Source organism: Hemicordylus capensis, chromosome 2, assembly GCF_027244095.1.
Source record: "Hemicordylus capensis ecotype Gifberg chromosome 2, rHemCap1.1.pri, whole genome shotgun sequence".
NCBI lineage: Eukaryota > Metazoa > Chordata > Lepidosauria > Squamata > Cordylidae > Hemicordylus > Hemicordylus capensis.
In genome coordinates, this window is record NC_069658.1 from 401,347,491 (window position 1) to 401,365,561 (window position 18,071).

Genomic DNA, 18,071 nt, shown 5'->3' on the forward strand with positions numbered 1-18,071 from the left:
TTGAAATACCAGAGTGAGGCCTGGGTCCAGAACCATTCCCAAGTTATGTACCTGTACCTTTTGGGGGAGTGCAACCCCATCCAGAACAGGAAGATTTATTGCATTCTTCAAAATATGAACCCTTACCATGAGTACCTCTGTCTCACTTGGATTGTTTCAATTTTTTGCAACATGACAGGTACCTCAGCTGATGTATTAAGATAAATACAATGTGCAACATTTGCTTCTCACAGATGTATGAGATGATGGCCAAATGGCACACTGCCCAAATTCTTTACAGACTTGCAACTTATGCACTTAAATGGCTTCAGCTGATAGCTTGTGAGGACTTTGAGTGTCTGTGACAGCTGTCCACTTGCTTTCCACATGGCGGTCACAGCAGCAATGATAGAACTTGTTATTTGGGAGAGGTCACATCTCCCCAGAAAAATATATCGTAGTTTGAGTCCTGGAAAAATATGAAATCCATACATTATAAGCAGCATGGAAAGGGAAATGTTTATATTGCCTCAACAAAGAAATAGCAGCTGCATATTTATCTTGCAAAGAAACAACTGTCTGGAACAGTCCTTAATTACAGTAAGAAAGGCAGGTGGCCTCCGCTGCTGAATGGGCCAAGGTGGAAGCAGAAGCTCTGAGGTAACTATCTAGCCCTGGATCTTTCTCTTTCTGTTCCTGCAGAGATTCCAGGCACAAGCTCAAGTCTTTAGAGATTGAGATTGAAGTCTACAAGAAGTCCATCAGCAAAGAGGAAGAGAGGAATGAGCTTTTGGCTTCCATCTTGAACCGTGCAGAGAATGATGCTAACACAAGCAGGAAGCTGATAGCTCAGAGCATGACTAAACAGGATGCCATGAAAGTGGAACTTGGCACCTACACTCGGACCCTGCAAGAGACTGAGCAAGCTCTTGGTCGGGCCAATGTGGTGAGATCCTGGTGTCAGGCATCACTATTTGTTGGCCTCGCTAGATCACCTCCACCCCACCTTATTTTGTTCACAATTGTGTGCACTTCCTAACAGCCTCATACCTTTCCTTTCTAGGATCGGGCCGCTCGCATGAATGAGTTGGTTGCCATTAGGAGAGAGATAGAGAAAGGAACTGAAATCAAGCAGGAGATGGAGAATGAGATTGTGGCCAAGCTGCAAGATCAGCTGATGTCTAACAAAGCAGCAAAATACTTTTTACAACTGGCTGCTAAACTTCAAAGCAGAATGATGGATTTGGTATGTATAGCACAGACTCTTATGGGACTGATGGAAACCAGGTTGCTTGGACTGTGGAGGACTCCTCTTCTCCCCTCTGGGGTGGCTGAAGGTATTGTGGCACCTGACATAAGGCACCTAATGGTATCTTTCCCCATGACCCTGGTCGGGGGCAACCCCTTTCAAAGCCAACCCTTGCAGACTTAAAAAGTGGCATGGGGTGACAAGGAGATGGGAAGGTTGCCAGCAGCCTCCTCTTCTCTTCTTGTGCTTCTGTAAAATTTTGCAAGTAGTATAAGGAGAGGCTCTGCCTGCAAAGCTTGCAAGGGGCAGATCAGTCCTGAAGAGCTGTTCCAGTGGAGGTGATGGAGGGCATCTTGCTGCCTTGCTGGTGCCCCAGTAATCCATCCCCTGAGGCAACCGCCTCACCTTGCCTCATGAAAGGACTGCTCTTGCTCGCCTTTTGTATACTTGCAGTGTTGTCAGACTGAAGAACGACTCTGGTTTCCTAGCAGATCTCTCCATGCTAAATCAGGATAAGAAGGATGCTAATAACATTTTTACCATACTGGTGCCACATTAGTTTTCCTTTTTGGGGATCCAAAAGAATCAATCTAAAAACAATAAGCCACCATTGTTAGGGAAAACAGTCTACTTCTAAAGATTCTTTTCTAGTTCACATCAGGGGCAGGCCAGCTCTGATCCTGGATTCCTGACATTTTTGGGTCTTCAGACCATAAAGCGCTGAACAGACTCAGCTCTATAAGGAAATCCTGCCCAACTTCAAACTTTCTTTAAATAAAAAATGAAGAAAAAAATACTCAACATGGAAAATGAGTCAGTAGTAGAAGCTGCAGAGCACCAAATACATGTAGGACTGTGATTAAGATCTTATTTTTTTGTATTGCGCATAAACACAGAAGTGTGTTTACTCAGTGAAAATTATCCTATTTGCATTCACCTCCAAGTAATTACACCTTTATCTGCTGCTGCCGCCTTTTTTGTTGAGTTTTGAAGTAATCTAGATGGTGATGGTGTAGGGAGAAGATGATTAATGCAAAGAAATGACAACTGAGTTACATTTCTGCCTTCTTGTAGAGCAGCTATTATCTTTTTGCACGACCTAGAAATTGAGATGCTTCATTATAGATGTAAAACTCTATAAAAATGGCTGATTCTTAAGAACTGGCTGTACCCAGTAACCAAGGGTCACTAGTGAGGAGGGCAGTGCTGGAACTGAGAAGAGCCCATAGATCATCTGGATTGGCAATCAGTGCCAGCGACCTAATGGCCTGAGGCTGGGATGGAGCCCCATCAATGACTTGGGGTCTCGTGCATTCTGGCCAGAGAGCCCTCTTCAGAAGAAAGGGTGTAAACATTTGCCTCTGCAGTTGTTAGGCAATGAGAAGACTCTGGATTGGCCAGGCCTGGTATAAATACTAGGAACTTGGACTTCTGCCCTTTCCAGTTCAACAATGATATATTCTGTTTGTGACATTTCAGACACCAACTCAAGCCCTCTGATCTTAAGAACCCTGGTTAAAACATACTCTAGGTATAAAACATATTCAGTATAGCTGCCCAATGCATCAATCTGACCACAATAATCAGGAGTTCAAAGCCATGCTGACATTATAGAATATTCATGAGTGAGCAGTAGCCAAGCTTCATAAAATACCAAAGATCAAGAATCCAGAGAGATATTGAATAAACTGGTTAGAAAGGTGGAACTAGGAAACAAAGTTTAAAAACATGGTTCCACCTTTCTAAATAGTTTATTCAATATCTTTCTGGAGTCTTGATCTTTGGTATCTTCTGCCAGTTCACTCTTGGCATCCTAGCTCTGAAATATTAGTTCACAGGCTTGGTAGGATTTCCCTTGAGATCCTATTAAATTATAACAGGAGTTTCTCTTGCTTTCCTAGTATACTAGTTTACATTCTTTAGTTTCTAGAGGCATATTATCTCAACTGTACTTGATTAATATTTGCCCAGACTTTTAATAATGTTTGCCTGAACATTTAATACTGATTAGGTTTTGCTGAATGTTTTAACTGCCATTGTTGTACATATGCTTAACTACTTTCCTTTTAATAATAAGCAAACTAAAGATATGCAAAATGGATTTTATACCGTTTTAGTCTTGTAATTTGCTTTATATTTTTAAGCCACTTTTAGTGCTTTTGTTGTAGAACGGTGATATATATATTTCTTATATAAATAAAATAAATATTGGCTACTATGAGTATTAGGGAACTGAGAATTTATCCCTCATCATACAATAGGAAAAATTGAGAGAGATTTAGAGAGAGAGATTTTGAGTGGCAGAGCTCAAAAGCATAGCTTTTGAGTGGCTTTGAGTTTTGTTTTAAACCACTCAGAGATGTAAGTTTTGGGCAGTATAAAAATGTTAGATAGTTAGTTAGTTAAATAAATAATACAATTACCATAGCGAGGCTTTTCATTTTAGTGTCTGTTTGCATTATCTATAAACAATCATTCCCCAATCTTTCCTTCCTTTTGTGATTCCTAGGACATAGAGCTCACTAAAATTGAGAATGACACCGCCCAAACCATGTTGGATATAACAAACACCACTTGCAAGTTGAATACGCTTCAGAAGACTTTCTCAGAAGTAGACAAGGAAATGGACAACATGAATAACCATATCAGCCACAGTGAGACTGAGATTGCTAAGCGCAACCTCCTGATTGGGCGCAAACAGGGGGTCATCAACCTGTACAACAAGAAATTAGAAATGATGATTTCTCAACTGGGGGTATGTTCCTTACAAATTTCACAGTTTAAAGACTCAGCCTGCTGGTATACAGCCTCACTGGAGTCTGCCATCTCTTTCCTGGCATTAAATACGGTTGGCTGATTTACAGTCCAGGTTTATTGGGCTATTTAATCTTCACCAGCCAGCTCTTCTTGCTGAGCCACAGATCAAAGTAGGAGGGATTTTTACAACAGGTTTAGGAAGTTGGTGGAAGCTCTTGAAGAGGAAATTGTCAGCTTGTCAACTCCAGTGCACATGTGGGCTTATTGTACTTGCATCTCTGAATCGCAGCCAACTTTTCAAATGTAGGGAGGATCTGGAGGAGCTACCACCTAAGCAAGAGAGCCAGTGTGGTATAGTGGCTAGAGTGCTGGACTAGGACCAGGGAGACCCGAGTTCAAATCCCTATTCAGCCATGAAACTAGCTGGGTGACTCTGGGCCAGTCACTTCTCTCTCAGCCTAACCTACTTCACAGGGTTGTTGTGAAAGAGAAACTTAAGTATGTAGTACACCGCTCTGGGCTCCTTGGAGGAAGAGCGGGATATAAATGTAAATATATATATATATATTAATAAATAATAATAATAACAATAATAATAATAAAATAATAATAATAGTGCAGTCTATCCCAAGTATACAAACATGTGGAATGCCACATTATATCAGTCCAGCCTGCTTGTCAGAACATGCAAATGTTCTGTCTTCCCAAACTCTCTCCTTATTTAGATGCAAATGAGAAGGTTGCATCCAAAAACCATTTGCTATTTTGAAGTGGGAAAGGTGAGTTTAGCAGGCATAATAGTTTCAGACTCACTTTATGTATCTAATGAAACAAGTTGTTTTTATAAAAGTTCATGTCACAGTATTCGTTAACTCAGATCCAAAGAGCTACTGAACGTGTGTCCAATGGCTTGTGCTTGCCCAGAAGGATTTTTGTTTTCTTCCCTCCCTTGGAACCCAACCATATCACAGACTGATTTTTGAGAGGTTACTAGGATTCAGAAGCAGTTTGCCATGTTGAATGGGGGGTTGCTCTTTAAGAAACAGAAGTCCTATAACCCGTTGGGTATGTGGAGATTGTTGTGCAGTTCTTTGAATTCTGACCTTTATCGGTTTGCTGCTATCCTGCTGAATATGTATTTCTGCATATTTTGAATTTATGTAGAGCTCAGTAGCCCTAGAATGCAAACAATTAAGAAGGTTAAATGACTGGGGGGTGGGCACCACCCTTGCTTAAATGTGTGAACTTCTTGGTTGACTCATACGCCATCCTTGTTTTGTTATGCATGCATTTTTTTTCATAGTGCAGTATAGAACTGTTGCATGCACATTACTCAATGTGTGTGGGCTAATGAACTGCACTTGACAAATAATGTGGGCAAAATAGTGATAGGAAGTAGATAACTCGACACAAGTTCCTGGCTGTGTTTTTCATGTGATGTTAGCCAGAAGACATTTAGCAAGCTTATCAGAAAATTGCATAAGCACACTTTGAAGCATCTGCCTTTCTTACATGAATAAGTTTGCCTTTCTTGCCAGTTTTCCCAAACTGCTGATAAAGTTTGTTTCCGTATATTGGACTGACCAGATTGTAAGTCTCAGGCTGCAGTCCTATGCACAGTACTTGCCTGGGACTGGGAAGAAGCTCCACTGAACACCATGGGACTTGATCTTTTGACAAACAAAACAGGAAAATGGTTCACGAAAAGGCAGTAAGCACAATCAAACAGCTTCAGTGCATAGTAGTACTTGCAGTCCAGGCAAGTACTATGCATATGGCACATCTGTTCGCAGGGGAACTCTCCACAGTCACCGAGAAAAAGTCCCATGCATGCACCAAGCATCTCAGTTCACAGAAGAACCTGAGAAACCGCTGCACAGGCAAGGCTTTGGATCTAGCTCACTGTCTGCTAAAAGACTGGAAGCTAGAGAAGAGTCAAACACAGTCTTGTTGATGAATCCAGCCACCCTACCTCCACAATTCTGTTGACTTCAGTGCCCCTCCCCATCTCTTGCTCCCAACTAACTATTGTTCCGCACATGCATGCATGCACACTCTGCAGTGGGGATATTTAAGCAAAATGTCATAGTTAGGGCCAATTAGAATAATTCATGCTGCTAGAGTTTGAGGTATGCTTTCAGCACAGAATTCAGAAACTCACCAATGTTATTGAAGCCCCGTGCTTTAGCTGGGTATGTTTCAGAAAAGTATTCTGTAGCACCTAGAGGCATGAGCCACCAGAACAAGTTTGCAGAACTGTTGAATTGAGTCTAAGCAGCCATAAGGGTGCAGACACCTAAACTAGCTCACTGTGCATAAAACAAAACATTTCATATTATTCTGATTCCAGGGACAAGAATTGGGCCCTTTGGAACTTGAGATCAAGAAACTCACTAAACAGATAGATGATATTGAGTCGGAGCTGGTGACATTGCAGAGGTACTGGCTGAAACAACAGAATGTGTTAGTGAAGCTTACTCAGGAGCGAGAGGAGCAGTTAACGTCCTTGGATATGCTAAAGAAAGAGATCACAATCAAGGAGCAAAAGAAAGTGCGCATAGAGAGTAAGTGTGAGAGGTTGTTGATGAGATATTTTCCCAGAACTTTGATTAGGTGATCTTCAGGTATGTTTAAGTCTCTCATATCTGTGGTGGTTCTGTATTCTGTGAATACAGAACTAATGAGAACAAAGGAAGACTAACATCGCTTACTTTCAGTGGCTTGGTGATCTCCTTAAGGAAAGTCACATGTAATCTAGGACTTATTGATTCTGCCTTCAAGTCTCTTTGAGCAACCTGCTTTCACACTGTTGCATAACTACTCTTGTACCAGGTTGTGTGTTTACTGCCCACTGCTAGGCAAATCCACAGAAACTCTCATTTCATAGGAAAGCAACATGTCTTCTGAAGTCAGAAGATTCCTGAATGCAGAATCCTGGATTCCTGTTTACAGAATTGGCATTTCCTTTTTGAAAGACTTTGGCATTCTTGGTTATGGAAATGCATGCGGGCTTCCCCAACCTGCAGCCCTCCAGATGTTGCTGAACTACAATTTCCATCATCCCAGCCACAATAAGTTGTAGCTGGGGGTGATGGGAATTGTAGTTTGGCAACATCTGGAGGGACACAGGTTGGGGAAGCCCGGTTGTCAAACTTTAAAGGACACAATGGCCTTTGAAATTCTACTTAAGAGTTCCATAGAGTTGTTACTTTATAGCTAAACAGTTGTCAAAAGAGAGATGTGCAAATCAATAGGCTTTATTGTTCCTGCTAGCGATCCATTGCTGGCCAAAGTGGTTATAATATAAAAGTTCCTTTGCAGTCACTGCTAGAGTATCAGTCAACACAGCACAGAGGTAGCAACATCAACAGGATGCTGTTAGCACAAGCAGGTTTCTGTGCATTGCGCTTTGTGCCCTCCTCAGCCTTGCTCAAACCAGTGCCCTAGAATTCTGCTTCTCTTTTTTTTTTTACATCATTGTTAATTCTATGCTCTTCCTTTCCAGATGAAATCCAGCAGGAGAAAAATCAACTGAAGGACATTGAGCGCCACATGAAGAACATGGCTAATGATCTGGAGAAGCTACATACCTTAATCAATAAGAACAGTGCAACTTCTGAAGAGTTGCAGCAGGGCAACACCATTATGGAGAATGATTTTGTGCGCTCTCTCAAGGTATCCCTTATTCCCAAGATGTCCCCAGTCCCACAGATGCAGTTCTATATGTTATTGTTCTACCACAACATTGCTCTCTTTTGGTAGAGCTACAAGAAAGAGCAGCTATTGATAACTACCCTAGTATTAAAAAACTATTCCCTGCAGAGAACATCCAGATTCAGTTCATGTGTAGGGACAGTGGCTTCTCTTTCTTGGCTGGGGTTTTTTTTAAATGCACATGGATAAAGGCATAATGAAACTGAATTTGCCTCTCTCTCCCTGGCTGTAGGTGTCGGAGAGAGAATCCATTGAGATGCAGGAGAAGCTGGACCATCTCAGAGAAGAAAAAGAGAGGCTTCTCAACTGCCTAGTGGAGGCAGAGTGAGTTTGGAGCTGCTGCTTAGTAATACAGCATCTGAACTGCTATGTACTGCAGCTATTAGCCTGCACCACAAAAGCAGTGGCAACTGTACATGCTCCATTGGGGATTGCATTTTTCCTCTTTTGGAAGGAGGAAAAATCAACACAGTCAGTCAAAGTGTAGTCAAGAAATAACACAGATCAGATTTTCCCATGTTGCTTGCATCCTTAGTTTTGCTGATGGCAGCCTCCACACCCAGAATAAATGGCAGGCAACTTGTTCATTACTACCATAATTGTGCAGGGCCTTTCCAGTGGATATTTATAAATGCAATAATTATTCATTTGTGCTCAGTGGTTGTGCAGGATTCAGGTAGTCTTCTGCAGCACTTCAGTGTCATTCAAATAACAGTAATGTTGTTGCTGGGCAAAAATGCAGTCCTTCTCAGCAACATCAACACTCTTTCCTCCACCCTTACCCCGCAAGAACAAAGCCAACAAACACCACATGCCTTTTGTGATTGTGAGTATTGTGTGGAGTGTGGTTGCATGTGTGTCACAGATTCTGTTGCTAGTGACATCTCTAGTGATGGGTGCCACACCTCCCCTACTCGCATACCTATAACTTTTATATCGCATACTCCCCTACACCCATACCTATAACTTTATATTTATATAACATTTATATCCCGCTCTTCCTTCAAGGAGCCCAGAGCGGTGTACTACATACTTGAGTTTCTCTTTCACAACAGCCCTGTGATGTAGGTTAGGCTGAGAGAGAAGTGACTGGCCCAGAGTCACCCAGCTAGTATCATGGCTGAATAGGGATTTGAACTCGGGTCTCCCCGGTCCTAGTCCAGCACTCTAACCACTATACCACACTGGCTTCAAATCACCTTGATAATACAAGTAGGTCAAAATGGAGGGAATCTCCTTCCTGTTCTGTATAAAAGCTTTGCCTCCCCTTCTTTCCTTGAAGGTGTCAGATGATGCAATGGGAGAAAAAGATACAACTAGCCAAAGAGATGCGTGCTGCTGTGGATTCAGAAACTGGGCAGGGTGATATCCGAGCCATGAAGTCAGAGATTCACAGGATGCAGGTGAGGCAGGGAATGCTGAGTGGAGAAATCCACTCATCGCCTAGTCTGGTAAAAGCAGCAGAAATATCAGGGAGCTGGTGGAACACCACTCTTAAGACTCTGAATCAGCGAGTTGTTTACCCTAAGCAATCCTTCCTTCCTTCTTTCCTGTTTATATTGGGTTCTGCTGTTGCTCCTTTCCTGTTGCTGTGATGTGTCTGCTACAGCGAAGTCTGTAGGCTGCATATAGTAAATACTACTACGATTATTTCTATACCACTTTTCAACAAAAGTGCTCTTTATAGTACAGTACTTCCAGTGACTGTTGCTGGTGTGTGTCTTATGTTTCTTTTTAGAATGTGAGCCCTTTGGGGACAGGGAGCCATCTTATTTATTATTTCTCTTTGTAAACCGCCTTGAGCCATTTTTAGAAGGGCAGTATAGAAATCGAATTATTATTATTATTATTGAGAAAAATAAATAAATAAGATGCTTCCCTGCCCACAAAGGGCTCACAATCTAAGGAAATATAAGGTATCAGCAACAACCACTGGAAGGATGCTGTGCTAAGGTTGGATGGGGCCAATGGCTCTCCTCCTGCTACGTATAACTACCACTTTAAAAGGTGCCTCTTTGCTCAGTTAGCAGGGGAACTGAGTCCGAACTCTAAGTGTTCTGTTCCAAAATCTGCATTTGGAATAATTGTTTGCTTGGAGCAGGAGCTGAGATTTCTGTAGCCAGGATAATAATATGCACATTAATGTGATTTCAGATGTATTTAATGAAAATCATTCTAGTGCTGATTTTGCCTTGCTTTGCCTTTAGAAACCTGTTCTTAATGGAATGGGAGGCAACAGGTAGCCTGAGACTGAGGAGGCATGAAGAATCACATTTTGGTGATTGGGGGGGGGGGCAGGGCATCTCTGCATCATTCCAGAGTGTGTTGTTTGCTAGGTCTTGGTACATTCTGCACTAGAAATAGAAGCAGAAGAGCCGGTTAGGGTTAGGGTACTGTAGTATCTCAGGTAGCCATCGGCTGTCTCTGCAACCCAGTGAGACAGGCCAACTCTAGCTGCTTTTATCATCTGGAAAGGGCAAGAATGAAGCATACAAGTGGTGGGTGTCAAACTTCCAAGCAGCCTGTCTACGTCTTTAGGCAGAACTAAATACTGAAAGGTACTAGTCTTTACTTCCAGGTTCAGAGGCAGGATGTTTCTGAATACCAGTTGCAACAACAGGAGCGAGGGGATGTGCTTTCATCTACTGCTTGTGGGCTTCTCAGAAGCTAGGAGGCTTCTCCTAGCAATGCACATATCAAGCAGTATAGAAATATGATTGTTGGATGAATAAATAAATAAATATAGGGCACCCAGAAAGGGAGATGGAATCCCTATTAATCAGGGCTACTTCACTTCTTTGTTGACTGAGCTGATTCTGTATCTGGAAATTTGGTGAATGCAACTGGGAAAGGTTTACATCCCCACCATTTGACCCGTTTTATGTGATTTCTAGGTGTCTTCAGCTTGTTTATCTCCCATCTGTTCATTGTAGGTAAGGTACAGCCAGCTAATGAGGCAGCAGGAGAAGATGATGCGAGATACGGAGGCAGCTGTTGCCCGGCGAGAGACCATTGTGGTTCGTGGTGAGGGCCAGAGCAAACAGAATAAGCAGCTGCTCACCAAAAGCGACTTCCACTACAAGAAGCTGGAGCTCATGAAAAAGATCAAAGAGACCCAGAAGGTCAGTAACTATAAAGGGACAACAATAGCACAATAGGACCATATAACTAGACCATATAACTAGAACTTAATACTGACTTTGTTTTATGCCCCATCAGAGAACCGTACAAGCAGAATATCAAATCTGGCTGATTACAGCTATATCTGGCAAGTTTTTGTTCCATATGTTCCTGAAATAGCAGGATGATCAGGTGCACTCTGCACTTTATCCCTCTTCACAACCACTGCCATGGACTCCTGTTTCTCCTGTAGGGCTGCTTGTGCTGCATGGTCGGATGAAGTATGAGAGAATGCTTCTCCTCAGCACCAGTGGAAACTGCCATCCTGCAGATGGCAGCAGAAGTCGTCCAAAGACAGAGGCCTGGGATGCAGCAGCAGCCCGCAGTAGCTGGAGCGATTTGGTCACATACTCCTATCTTGGTTAACATTGAAAGCTTCAATCCTTAAGTTCTCCCTTGGCAGTTATAAGCATGTATTCAAGAACACAGTTGTCTATATGGATATTTAAGTTTATATTAAAAACCCACCTAACAGCATTTGGAAGGAAGCTTCGTATACAAAGTGTTGTATAGTTTATTATTTAACTTTGCAGTACATAATTATATGTATCAGAGATGTATAGGTTATAACAAAGACATTCTAAATTTGAAATGCACCAGCAGCAAACTAAACTCTGCCTGATGTTAGCAACTGAAACAGCAAACAGGTTGAGTTAGTATGCTATTGCCCTGCTCCTAGAATTCAGAAATAATTAATCTTGCCATGTGAAATGTTTGTGATAACACGATGCAGCAGCTCCCTTATAAGTTCATACAGAGGAGACAGAATAGAAAGTAGTGAGAAAGATCATTAGCTTCACCCAGTAGTGGCTGGTGGGCATTGGAGCAGTGGGGGCAAGGAAGAACCTGGTCATCAAGGCAGAAACCTACCCTGTCCCTTTCCTCCACAGCAGCGGGCTTGGCTATTTACCTAAGCCTGTCAGCACTGAGGAAAACAGAAAGAGCAGAAAAGCAGGGCAAAGGTAGAAAAGTTTTGTGGGCTGGGGGAGGGGAGGCAAAAAGCAAAACAACCAGGGCAAAAAGCAGGGAGAAAGCAGAAAGGAAGGGCAAAAGGGAGAAAGCAAGGATTATATCCACCCTCCAAACAAACAAACAACCTAGTAAAAGATCAGACTTCCCATCCCAGCAGCCAGGGAATCCTCTAGAGCAGGGAGCTTCCTCCAGCCCCTCCTCCCCTGCCTGCAACTTCCTCTTTTGGTCTTACTGGCTGGAACAGCAGCTACTCAAGCTGCTCCAGCCAATCTGATTCCTAGGGGGCTCCTCCTGGCACTGCCCCCAGGAAGTGTTGGAAGTTAAAGGACTTTGCGCTGTCTCTTTGTCTCAGACAGTGGAGGACAGACTAGTAAGTCAGAGGGCTAGAGGGTCAAGACATTGGTCATCACTTCTCCACTGCTCTGATGCTATCCCTTTGATATGTAGATTGCTAATTTCAGGGACTAACTTCCTGTCTCTCTCTCTCTTCCCTACCTGCCCTTCTACCTTGCAACATGGCAAGCCTCTCTCCCTGCACCATATGTGCAGAGAAGATGCAGAATCCATCTGCATCCAGCTAGATAGATAGATTAGAGATCCTAACTCCTCACTTTCTTATCTAGAATGGAGTTCCTTAATAAATGCCTTATATATTGATTTGAAACTGTGAATTGGCTCCAAGTTACTTTACTCTCAGCATACACGCATGCCTAACTAAATCCGCTGTGTTGTGCCTCTGTGCATTCTGCTATAATGAGAAAGGGATTCTCTCACCACTGAGAATTTCCAACAGGAAGAAGAGGAAAATGTATTAAAAACATAGTCCCTGAAGCAACGGGGACGTGCATTTTAAGCCATTATTTCTAGTTCTTCCTGGTGCAGTGCCAGGAGGAGCCCCCTAGGAATCAGACTGGCTGGAGCAGTTTGAGTAGCAGCTATCCCAGCCAGTAAGACCAAAACAAGTTACAGGCAGGAGCGGAGGGTCTGGGAGAAGCTCCTGGTCTGAAGGTTTCCCTGGCTGCTGGTAAGTCTGATCCTTTAGCTTGCTTGTTTTTGTTTGGAGGGGGCACTGCTCCTCCTGCCCAGTCACCACTGGCTTCGCCAGCTGACCACAGTGGGCAGGAAGGCATTTACCAGTCTCTGGTAAATTACATTGGGCATGGCTTGAAAGAGACTGGTAAATGCCTCCCTGAGGTTGCCAGCTTCAAGCACACAGAGGACCTTTTGGAAAAAAGATAGTGGATGCCTTTTTTCTGCCCCTCAAAGAATCTTTTTTAAATGTGCTTTAAAATACAATGAATTAGAGTGGTAACACAATGGAAGTGTATTAGATTCATCCTGTCATGGAACCATCAAGAGAATGTCCTGATTACCTGTCAGGGGGTAGTAAAAGCACTTCCATCTTCATTGCTTACATACACTCAGGAAAGGCAGAGCTGAAGTGTAAGGGCCACTTCATATGTGACATTTTTTCTTCTCAATGCCAGGAAAAAACATGTGCACTATTATCACTGAAGTTTTACTGTTTTTCAGGCTCATTGATTAACACAGCAGCTCTCCATTCTGTGCACTCGCAGCAAATAAAACAATAGTGCTGAACTTCAAATGTACTAGTGTACATGCTTTTTTCTGCATGGGGATTTGCTCTATCTAGGAAAATGTGATGTATGAAGCTGCCCTAAGAGAAAATGTGGTTCTCACATGGCCACCGGATTCTAGTTGATACTGAAAGGCAGAGTCTTCCCCCTCCCTCTCTATTTTAGAATGCAGCCGAGTGCAACATCACGATAGCACACCTTGAGAAAACGCAGAAGAATATTAGCAATACTCTTCTGGAGAAGCAGAAGCACAACGCCATCTTGAATGTTGAAATAGATGAGCTTCAACTAGAACTGGATCAGCTGCAAATAAAGAAACAGCAGGTGAGCAAGGCTGGGCTTCTTTTCAGCCCACATTTCATTGTCTTTAGGTGGCTGCTGGTTCATACCATCCATCCTTCTGCTTTTATTCCTGGACTCAGTTAGTAGTAGCTTCATCCACTTATGCCTTTCTGAGAAGAATCTCTGTGACCCAGCAAATGTTTGTACTTTTCATACTGTCTAACCAGTTAATAACAAACAGTTAAGAACCATGACATGACATGATAAGTTTTATTCAACTTAATTTCCAAACAAAACGGCTTCTAGTAGTGCACCAGTGCAGATTAGCTGTGATTAATTCCAAAAGTAAAGTCGATCTCAATGCAGACAATTTGGTATAGTAGTTACATGCAAGCAAGGGAAAAAAGCATGAATTACTTACACTTCTTTCTCTATTTTGACAGAATATTTGAACTGGCTGTCTGATACAGCAGTTTGCATATTTATTTATTTGACATATACATTGCCTGATATAGAATATCTTCAGATGGTTTACTTAAAAATTAAAAACAACCAACAGTCTTGCAGAGCATCCTGAAGACAAAACAGATGTGGTCATCAATGCCATATCCCCCTTCTGTTGTCCTTCCTAACTCTTTTCATTGGACCCCTATATATACATAATCTGATGTGAGCCTCTATGAGTCTGAACCCCTTAATCTGTGGACATGCGGTCTGGCTCCCTAAGCACTTAACTGTAGAGCTGACTCTTCATTCCCTGGTGTCTCCTTAACTCTGCTACCCCATCACATTCATCCTATCTGCACCTTTTTCATTTCTGAGTCCATTATTGTGCAACATGTTTAGCTCACAGTATACAGGGGAATGATTGTGTCCAATTCTCTGACAACTTTTGACTTCCCTATCCCTAACATTCCAATTAGGTGTCCTGTTTGCTTACATGTCCATTTATCTCTGTAGACTGGAGGCAGCAAGCAAGTTTGTGAGACTCAAAATGGAACATTTGCTTCCTTACTGTGCTTCATATATGTCTCGAGTGCCCCTAAACCTCACCGTAATCAGTGCAGGCGCTCATCTGAGACTATCACCCTGAAAGGAACTTTGGATATTGCAGAAACAGCAAAAGATAAGAATGACAAAGCACTTTGCCCACTACAAGTGGAGCAACAGGAAGTTTAGTCATTTCTTGTTGTTGTTTCTGTGCCACTTCCCAGTGTACAATGTGCTTTATCGGTCTTCTCCTCACAACAATCTGTAAGATAGGTTAGGCTATGACTGTGAGCTGGCCAAGGCAATCTTATTTGTTTTTATTTGTTTTATAAATGTGTGCTGCCCTTCACCATAAGTATGCTCAGGGCAGCTAACTATAATAAAATAATAAAACTAAATAAATCAAACAGCAGATAAAACTTGCAGCGATGATAGTCTTGTAAAAATTAAAAATTGACTGAGTGGGGGAAATCCACCCGGCACATAAAAGACAGCCAGGTAGCTACCAGGCAAGTCTCTCCAGGGAGAAAATTTTACAGTCCAGGTGCCACAACTAAGAAGGCTCTCTTCCCAGTTGCCATCTTCCTTCTCTCTTTTGGTGAGGGTGCTCAGAGAGAACTTCCAATGGCAATCTCAGTGGACAAGCAGGATGGTGTAAAAGTAGGCATTGCTTTGGGATATCCAGACCCCCAGAAGCCCTGTGAGCCTTTAAAAGTCAGAACTTGGTGGCCTGAGCAGGGATTTGAAGCAGGACAACTAAGCAGTTACAACTAAGCCCAACATTCTACCCACAAAAGTACCTTGTCCTAGTTCAAGTGCATACATAACAGTGTTTGTTTTTGGAGTTCCTTAGCAGTGTCCATTCTGCGCTCTCTCCCCGCCCCCTTCTGAGATTCTGTTTAGTAAAAATCAGCCCTATGTCTTTGAATTTGACTCTTCCAGTTAGACAGAAGAGTTTTTCTAGCAAGCAGCTCCTTCCGCCTCAAGTTTCAATGGAAATAATTTATCTCTGCTGCCCTGCCCACTGCCTTTAATGTTGTATTCAATGTTGCTCTTTTAAGAATCTTTCAGATATTGTGGCCAACCAGACACGTGTGAAGCACATGCAGGCTGTGAAGGAAGGGAAGTACAGCCCACTGTACCGGACCGAGCTAATTATGCGCATTGAACGGCAGAAGCTGGAGGAACGACTGTATGGCATTAGTGTCATACTCCATCAAATCGAGCAGGAGTTTCCTCAGCACTATAGGACAATACGGAGACTCAGCCAGTTCCTACACAGCAGGCTGGATGAAACGGCAGCACCAGAGGACGGTGCAGGAAGCCAGACCTGAAATATTTACAGTTTAGAAATGTCACAAATAAATACTTTTTTGGGAATGAGTGGAAGATTGTTGCTGTATGTTTGGCCAGTGGGAGAGCAAATCAGGAAAGAGACAGAAGGGATAGGTATGGGCAGTAATGCAGATTGAACAAAAGTGGGTTAGTCTTGAATTCTCATATCTGCTCTTGTCTCTGACTTTTGCTTCTATCCTGAAAGAGCAGCAATGCTTGTATTGCACAAGAGCTCTATTCAAACATTATGTTGTACATGCGTACAGCTGTCTGTACACATGTACATGTTTAATTTGAATGAATACATGCATTAGCTTTAAAAGTGATCCTGGGTCACCCTCTCAAATGCAGGCTACAGATAGGAAGTGTGCTACTGCACATACATTGAACATAATATGCAAATAACTGTATATGCATACGGATCTGCACATGTAAACACTGTACACAGCTTGTATGTGCATTGAACATAGTGTGTGAATTTGGTTAAAGTCAACCATTAATCTAGGGACTTGGCTGCCTTTTAAATTTTAGTGCTTCATTGAAAGGGAATGATGAAATTATTTTCCACAATACTATATTAAGACCTCTTCAGAGACGGTTCATGTATTATGCTTTAGGTTCTAATATCTCAAAGTTTCTCATTCACGAAGAATCCAGGAGGTATCACACTGCTCCATGGAATGTAAAAACTGGATACTCAGTTACTTACCATGATCATCTTTGTCAAATACTATTAGCTGTTCTTATTACAGGAGGCCCTCTTTATTCATGGGGGTTCCATTCCTGCCTACAACCACAAGTATGCAGCAAATAAAGAAATCCTACTGCTATGAGAATCCAGGGGTTAGTTCCTGACCCCCCAAAAACTGGGAGGCAGAAATAAGAGTAAAGCACTGTACAGTAATCCCTCGACCTACGAACTACTCAACGTACGTTTTTTTCGAGTTACGAGCGACAAAAAAGACCGGAAGTAGTTGCCGGTTTAGAATCAGCTTCCTCGACCTACGAATGTTTAGATGCGGCTTCCTCGAATTATGAGTGTTTTGAGACTTCCGTGGTGCGCTCCTCGACTTACGAAAATTTCGACCTCTGAACGTGCGTTCGGAATGGATTATTTACGTAAGTCGAGGGACCACTGTACCTTGCTCTCCAGCAATGCCCCCCAAACCCTCCTATTTTTTGTGGGAAATGGTGGAATTGCTTTTTTTTAAAAAAAGAGCCACAAAATGGCTCTGCACTGCCTCTGTACTGGAAATGCCTCCAAACATGACACCAGAAGTCACTTCCGATGGCTCAGGAACCATGGACAGACAAAAATAGCCAATTTTATTACCCACGGATAAGGAAACCAGGTCTCTAAGACCTGTCCATGAATGCATAAATCCATGGATAACAAGGGCCTCCTATATTCTCTAAACACTTCATACACTAAAAGAATGTTATAAGATCTGGTATGTCATAGTTTCCTTGCAGCTCAGGATATTGAAAGCTCAGGTATGGACTGAGCTTGATGAAAAGATAGCAACTGGGGCAGCTCAGGTTTTGAGGGAGCCCTGGATAACCCTCTGAAGGGCTCCCTACTATGTTAACACAACCCATGCACCCCCCATTTAGAGGGGCTCTGGTGGGTTTACTAGGCAGCAATGGTAAAAGCAATGGGTGGTAGAAGTGTGACCCTCTTCTCGGCATCATTGATGGGTCCTTCCAGTTGGAGCACTGGAAAGCAGAAATAGCAGCACTTCATTTAGCACCTGAAGTGATGCTACATTGGGGCCTTGTGGGGAAATTAAAATGCAGCTGTAGTCATACCAACGTTAAGAGTGCTGGGTGCAAGTTGTGGGGGGAGGAATCAAAGGGGCCCCAGTGACTGTGCAAGTATGCCTTCCCAGGGTATTGGGGCCCTGGTCTTTGCCCAAAATGAGGCATGCTGATGCTGGGCCTGAATGGCAAGTCACTTTGCCAGTCTGTATTGATGGTTAATTATAGTATTAAAAGCACTGTTCCTAATTTTGAAA

At 42.7% G+C, this 18,071-nt stretch overlaps 1 protein-coding gene across 2 annotated transcripts in view; it reads left to right on the forward strand.

The window, feature by feature from the left end:
• CCDC40 (coiled-coil domain containing 40) overlaps positions 1-16,104 on the forward strand; it is a 42,968-nt gene extending 26,864 nt beyond the window's left edge. For both annotated transcript variants that reach the window (XM_053301881.1, XM_053301882.1), the window contains exons 11-20: positions 682-925; positions 1,043-1,225; positions 3,738-3,983; positions 6,336-6,549; positions 7,491-7,660; positions 7,932-8,023; positions 8,982-9,102; positions 10,633-10,821; positions 13,615-13,773; positions 15,783-16,104. In XM_053301881.1, the coding sequence (XP_053157856.1) occupies positions 682-925; positions 1,043-1,225; positions 3,738-3,983; positions 6,336-6,549; positions 7,491-7,660; positions 7,932-8,023; positions 8,982-9,102; positions 10,633-10,821; positions 13,615-13,773; positions 15,783-16,055 (1,891 nt within the window). In that variant the 3' untranslated portion in view covers positions 16,056-16,104. The remainder of the gene's footprint in view (positions 1-681; positions 926-1,042; positions 1,226-3,737; positions 3,984-6,335; positions 6,550-7,490; positions 7,661-7,931; positions 8,024-8,981; positions 9,103-10,632; positions 10,822-13,614; positions 13,774-15,782) is intronic.
• Positions 16,105-18,071: the final 1,967 nt, after the last annotated feature.